The sequence below is a fragment of the Bombyx mori genome, chromosome 10 (assembly GCF_030269925.1).
Source record: "Bombyx mori chromosome 10, ASM3026992v2".
In the NCBI taxonomy this organism is placed as follows: domain Eukaryota; kingdom Metazoa; phylum Arthropoda; class Insecta; order Lepidoptera; family Bombycidae; genus Bombyx; species Bombyx mori.
The window spans coordinates 15,428,891-15,436,318 of NC_085116.1; the positions used below are offsets into that span (position 1 = coordinate 15,428,891).

The 7,428-nt window shown below is 36.0% G+C and overlaps 1 protein-coding gene across 1 annotated transcript; it reads right to left on the bottom strand.

Moving 5' to 3' along the window:
• Positions 1-778: 778 nt before the first annotated feature.
• Positions 779-3,003, bottom strand: LOC105841985 (23 kDa integral membrane protein). Its single transcript, XM_012692225.3, has 4 exons — positions 2,854-3,003; positions 2,583-2,759; positions 1,951-2,190; positions 779-874 (listed from the first exon to the last, which is right to left on the bottom strand). The coding sequence occupies exons 1-4, from the start codon at positions 3,001-3,003 to the stop codon at positions 779-781; spliced, it is 663 nt and encodes a 220-aa protein (XP_012547679.3).
• Positions 3,004-7,428: the final 4,425 nt, after the last annotated feature.

Consider the following 7,428-nt stretch of genomic DNA (forward strand, 5'->3'; position numbering starts at 1 on the left):
TTATAAGAAGGTGATAATTCCCCTCAGAGTCACTCTTGTAAGAAGGTGATAATTCACCTTCTTACAAGTACACTCTTGTAAGAAGGTGATAATTCATCTTCTTACAAGAGTGACGTTTTCACCAATTCATATCCTGATTTATCAAAACCCAAAGTATTACTACTATTCCCAATGAAGGGAATTTTGTTGTCAAAAGATGGCAGCAAAATCAAAAAATAACAGAACGTCACGTTGTGCACCATTTCTGCATTGTAGGCTTAAATGGTGAAAATAAAGTTCTAACTCTTCGTTGCTAACGTGGTATATTTTATCAATTTAATCTTACTTAGTAATAAGAATAATATCTAACAACCTCATAAAATGATGCTTAATAAAATTTCCTTGAAAGACATGTGAACACGTGAAAATTCCTTACATTCCAAATCTGACAGTCTTCTAAATTCTAAAAACCTTAAATGCAATAATATTAATTAAAAGATATAGGGAATCGAATTTTAATATAAGTGTCTTATCCTACGAATCACACAAAGATAGTGAGTGAGGCTTTGAAGCTAGATAACATTAAACTACCGTATCGCAGACCAAAATAGAATACACTATGAATAGAGTTGACACCAATACCATTGGCAAACAGCAAAAATGTATTCCTAAAAACAATAGCGTGTGAGTATGCATGCGAATAAACGCCTAAGCACTTTTCCATTAACAGCTAAAATCCCCTTTAATCATAAAAAATTTAACATTGTGACAACGCAGTATGGACTGAACAAGACCAGTTTTATGTTTCGAAATGTGCTTGTAAATTTTGTTGTAGCTTCCGACGTTCGACTCTTATAGTTCTAGCCATCCACAAAGCCAAGACAATGCAGAATATCTGTGAAACAAACAAATAGTTTAAAAACGTATGCATGAGTTAAGCTCAGTAACGAAATTTTGAGGTAAACGTGTTTCTTTTTAATTTTCTAAATACAAACATATTCGGAGTGCTACAGAATGAATACAAACTGAATGCTACCCCACTCACTACATAGTATAAAACAAAGTCGCTTTCTCTGTCCCTATATCCCTATGTATGCTTAAATTTTTAAAACTACGCAACGGATTTTGATACGTTTGTTTTAAAATAGATAGAGTGATTGAACAGAAAGGTTTATATGTATAATAACATCCATTAAATAGTGAGGAAATTAATAATAAATTACGGTTTCCGAAGCGAAGCGAGGGCGAGTCGCTAGTAATTCTTGATGCATTATCTTTTATTTCACGCAGTCAATCATCAAATTTCTGGTTGATCCGATAGTTTCTTATAGCTGATACAAACCTTAAATACCTTACCTACCTTACTTCCTTATTTCAAACAAAAGATTTATTCTTATACGGATACAATTTTCCAAAGACATCAAACAAGTATCAGGCAAGTGTGTTATGAAGAAGGTAATTAATCGAGACTAAGAAATGACTGTGGAGTATTTGAAAAAGATAATTTTTAATGACTATCAAATGTAAATAAAGCATCATTTTAACAACTACTCTAAATTTGGTTGTACAATTTGGAACCAACCAATCAACGATATTGTAAAAGAATAGCACTGCCCTTTGAGATCAATGCTTAATGTTACCTAATGGTAAACGTTTATTGGTGTCTTTATCTATACTAATATATAAATCTACAGTGGTTTTTACGGATGTTCCATTATAACTACTGAGCCATGCATCCGATTGACTTGACTTGGTATCCATGTAGAAAATACATGTATTTCATGGATAGGCTAATATTTATATGAGTGTTGGACTTCCTACACTAGTTGCGAGGGTGTTAATGATGAGAATCTTTATGAGGGTGAAATAAAAGTGTTAATTTTAAATGCCCAGCGCAGCGGACGGGCACAGCTAGTCTATATTATAAAAATGATCATGTAATTTTGTAACTAAAAATATTTTTACACGTACCTCCAATAAAGCGAAAACGATTCCTGTACTAATAAAAATGTTTCCTTTCATGGTTTTCTTCTGTCGGAGAGCCTCTTCGCAACCTGCCTTGTAGTATGTCCTTTCCGAAATACAGGTAGCGTACAAATGTCGACGGGCTCCACCCTCGCGGAGAGGATAAGCTCGGGCGCAGCATGAGGCCGGAATGTCTCGATGCAGTATGGCGTAATCTTGGGGACCGTCCACGCCACAACATTTATTCTGACAAAAACGTGTAAGGTTTGTTGTAAAATAATTAAATTTGTTAATATTAAGGCAATTTTCGGATTGCCAAATAGCAACACTGTTGGTGGGAGCAATTTCAGTAGTGGGGACGTGACATAATAAAAAAAGGCGGTAGTCTGAAAAAACGAGACAGAAAGCAGTGTATTCAGTACCGTAGTGAGCAGATACCTAAATATTGTACAAGTGGACTTACAAATAAACCAATACAGAATTAAGTGAACTACTTTAATCTGCGTATTTATTTCATGGCTTTGGAACGCGAGTCTTACAAACGTTTAGTATCACAGCCAAAAACGTAAACTTCCAAAATTATATAAGCAAACTAAATTTATTAATAATTATTTTGATCAAATTCGATCTGAATTTACCTCGGACTGTAAGCTGTCCCAGAAATTGTGATGTTTCGATACTTCGTCTTCCACGGTAGCGTTTTTGTAAAATTGCATTCGTAGTTCGTTGCTCCCGCCGACCCAAGCGCTAAGGACCGCCCCTCCGACTCCTACCACCAGCTCGACTGATACCAGGAATATGAAGAAGCAAGCATGCTACAGACGAAATGAAAAAAATCCCAAACAAAAAATTTAACCACAGCAAAGTACATCAAAATATAAATGTAGAAATTGACTAAATAATTCTCACCACATAAAGTACTTTAACGTGCTCTCTCAAAGCACCGACGCAGCCCAAAACACCAGTTACAGCCAAACAGAAACCAAGAGTTAAGAGGAATGACAGCACACCTCTTGACAAAGCTGATTGTTGATCCGGACGATTCTTCTTGTCGCGCATATTAATGACGCAAATGGCCATCAAAATCAAACCAAAGACCTATTCAAAAGAATAAATACTACACTTAAACACTACTACTTAACGTACGAGTATTTGGCAACGAATAAATCAATTGTAAAGCCACTTTACATTTACGTAATGTAAAATGATTCATTATGGCTTCACAGAAAAATCGACGCTTTTTTGTGAAAACAAGCTGCAAGCCCTTTTGGCACACAACAGAATTACAAGGAACCAAATCAACCCAAACCAAAATCAATTATCGTTAGCAAATAATCACTCACGATGCAAATCACATTGAAGAGCGTCAGAAAAAACTTCATGCAGCGTATAGAGCGGGGTTTCATCTTTAGTCCTTTGCTGCCTGAAATTGTGAAAAGACCGGCGTACAGCAGGCGAACTCAGGAAGTGAGGGCCTCTAGGGCTTATATCGATCAATGCATTTGTCGACTAAACCAGTGATTACCGAGCGTGTGGGTAAAGTCATAGACGGCGGTGGCAATGGCCACGTTATGTTAAGACTCATCGATGTAGCTGTTTCTTATTTGCTTTAAAAAACCTTCGAAGACAAACTCGTTTTTGTTGACTGTTAGGCAGAATGCATAGCTACGGGGCAGTTATAATAGCCGGATAGGCCCCCAATAAAAGATCATCACACCTAAAATCAAAAACAGCAATCATCACACGTCACAACGCATCTGACTCCCCCATGTTCGTCCAGTTCTTGTTAAATTAAGTCATTAACAACACCAGTACAAATTTAATTTCCCAATATTATTTTAAATGGTTTCGCTACTCGCGGTATGAATGTTAGGCCCATGCATGCCGATATACATATCATAGGGATATGTATATCGGCCCATAGCCACTTTAATGTGAAACCTCTCCTAATAATTAGTAATTCAGTAAACCCAGATTTATCATACACTCGCTAATTATGCAGGCATTTTAAAAAATGGTCACTTAAAATACACTTGTAAATAAACTTTAATAACAAATTTAAATTTTACCAATCGCAGAGTTAATTATTATAACTGTAATGTAACATAGCCGGGAATACTAGACTCTATTCCCTGGCTTATTTTTAGGAGACTAATTATAGGGGGCTTATTTTTGTTATGTTGGACTATAAAATATGAATGATAATTGCGACGTTTATCGTTCTAGTAAAATCGCTTGATTTCCCTTGTAGCTTAAAGCACACTCCTAGTAATTGGAGCGTGGGAATACATATGTCCACCTACACATTCGTCAGGGCCTTAGTCTTGTCTTTGTTTCGCTCCTCGACAATTATTATATCGCTCTAAGTAGACACCCTTAATGCTTTATTATAAAACACAGTTTCGTATAACGCGGTACCTATATAACCCGCTTTATGTTTCCAGAACGTTCTACACAGGAATAATTGCTTTATTTGAAAACCAAATAAAGAACAAATTTCTTTGGAAAAATTTTCAGGTCACTTTCCTGTACTTTTAATTATTTGAAAAGCAGCGTGTATTCAGATAGCTATCGATTTCATTAATTTATTTAAAACTTTGCATATTGCTGTGTTAAATACCCGCAAAATACTAAACTTATTACGATGTTTTATGTCATCGGAAAGGTAATTTGTCTTTATAAACGTAATCCCGCACAGTTAAGAGAATGTATATTTCATTGAATTTGGAAGCGTACAAACATACTGTCCGCTTGATCAATAAACGACACGAGTGCATGGGTCAATTACCTCACGGCTTATCTGATGTTAAGTGCTAACTTGAAACATAAGGTCGACTTCTAGTGGCCTCTCTGGAGGTATGTACCTCGCACGAGGATGGCACCCTCCAGTAAGCCTTACCAGCAGTAATTACACAAATAATCTTTCCGATTTTATTCTAAAACAGTCTATCCATTCCTCATTTTAATTATTCGTGAAGAAGTCTGAGGAACATAACGCTTTAGAAAAATTTAAAGGCGGTCATAGTTTCGCATCGCTTGATACAAGTATATTGGTCGTCTTAACCTTTACCCCATGATGACGATAGAAAACCAATCATGGCTTTCAGTAAAATTGTTGGATTCGATTAACAGGCATACGGTATTTTAAAGGTCACATATTCATAGATTAAGTCAGGCTCTATAGGTATTATTTTTCTCCTACCTACGCCGAAAGTTCTGTTTTCGTCCCGCTGTACAGGAAAGAAAGTGTTACTTTTCCTCCCGCTGTACAGGGAAGAAAGTGTAACTTTTTCTCCTTGGGTACAAGTATGCATGCGCGTTAGTGTCTAATTTGCAATATTGTGTTTAGTGTAAAAGTGAAATAAACAAAAGGCAATAAAATTTATTAGTGAATTATTAAACAAAGATGAGTTCATCAGACAGTTCTTATTCAATTAGTAGTAGTTTATTTAAAAATTAAAAAAACAGTTAAATTGTTTTTTTTAAAAGTACGGGGGGGCTCCACCCCCCTAACCCCGGCCAGGGCTTCGCCCCTGGACCCCGGCTCGGTACTCCACGAACGTTCGGCCTGGTAGGAGAAAAATAGTATGTGCACCGCGAGAGAAAAGTTGGACATTTCCTCCAGCGTGTTTGCCACCAATTGTTGCAATGTTGCAATTTTACACGTGGGAAGAAATGTCCAACTTTTCTCCCTTGGTGCACAATGTACTATTATGTCTATCTACAATTCGTATTGTCAAAAAAACTTGATTTGTGACGACAATCTGTTAACGGGGGTTAATACTTTAAACTAATCTCCTAACATCTCATTAAGAATTCACTAAAATTAAACCGTTTTTCTGTGGTTGAATTAATCTGATGTGCTTTTCATTTCAGAGGAAAACACAAAATTAACTAAAAAGAGTTTAGTTTAAAAGATTTTAATGTATTTTTTAAATTTTATCCGTAGATTTACCAGCACGTAAGATGACCGCCATAATACTTTCGTTCTCACATTCAAATATTTATAGTATTTTCTTCTGTTTTCACGAGTCGTAGAGATAACTGATTTAATCTCGCGCTTTTTGTTGTACTCATATTACAGACTGTGACCTCAAAAACTGTAACCAAAAAGGCTAGTTTCAATTGTTTTTTTTTTTTTTTTTATGTTTGAAGGATTACTGGTGGCCCGGAGGCCTTTCCAGTTTCACCAGGACAGGTGGGCGAGCAAAGGCTCAGCCAGGAGGGGCGGGATTTGCTAACAGCTACCCGAGCGCCTCCGAAGGAGACCTAACAACTCAAGAGTAGCTGCTTCGCGAATGAATCTACTACCGGATCGGAATCGCGACCCGCTGAGAAGATCCGGCGAGAAACTCAGTGAGCTGATTCATGGGTTAGGTTGCACGGCGAACTCTTTGTCGAGTTCGACGAGTAGGGTTACCGAGGTCCCTAAGCCTGCTCCTAGAGCTGAAGGCGTCGAGTTTCAATTGTACCAAGTTACAATTGTACCAAGTTATTATAACTACTTTCTGCTTCGTAAGATCGCTGTATAAAAAAAACTGAGAATAACTTTAAATCCTTAAAAAAATATGGCTTTTATTAACACATATCAACACAAAACTATTAAATTAACATAATTTTTAATAAACCACAATGGCATTTAAAATTACGAAGCTGACGTAGCCTAAAGTGTCAATCGATCGGTATACTGGTGTCATCGGCATAAGCTAATCGATTGATGGATGGGCTTCATGCATAGACCTATATAGTCATGTTGTGTTTAGAAGCTATTTCTTTCTATTTATAGTTTAGTATCTAAAAATAAATAGGTAAAAACAAAAAAAGTTAAATACCATTGTATTTATTAAGTATCATTATACATTGTTATTCAACCGATTTTCTTTTTTTTAATCCAGTAACTAACTATTTACGAATATTGTATTGTTTAGTCCGAGATTAAATAAGCCGGCCTACATTGAAGTCGAATTGTCAAAAATAGAGAATACTGGATATCTTTAGAGGAGCCTTTGTCGAGAGACAAGCTGATTTGAAAACCACACCGAACGCTGTACGGAATACTTAACTATAAGTTAGATTTAAATTTAAGTTATTATTAAGTAATTTATTAAGTAAAACAGTAATAAAGGCTTATTTATTATTTTTTATTTTTTATTATCATTTAGTCATTAGTGTTAACAATAAAAACATTGCAATTAGTAGGTTTTCTTTCTTTTAAATTTCAATAACAATACGTAAGAGAAAATGTAATAAATACATCAAATGAATTTAAATTTTGAGGCATCAATGATTATAATCGTATTTCGATCATAAGAATACTAGTTGAAACCAAAACTTGCTTCAAAAATAGTTGAAGCGAAGGTTATTTTTATTGCCCCTGTAGGTAGACGAGCATACGGCCCACCTGATGGTGAGTGCTTACACATGGACTTCAGCAATGCCAGGGGCAGAGCCAAGCCGCTGCCTTCAAACTAGAGCGTCTTGGGA

Bases quoted from the DNA above. Each gene is read 5' to 3' on its own strand.
- LOC105841985 (XM_012692225.3), bottom strand. From the start codon at position 3,003: ATGCGCGACAAGAAGAATCGTCCGGATCAACAATCAGCTTTGTCAAGA. The intron at 2,191-2,582 runs GTAAATTCAGAT...CGTTTTTGTCAG, and splicing joins GGGACAGCTTACAGTCCGAG to AATAAATGTTGTGGCGTGGA. The intron at 875-1,950 runs GTACGTGTAAAA...TTTGTTTCACAG, and splicing joins TCGTTTTCGCTTTATTGGAG to ATATTCTGCATTGTCTTGGC.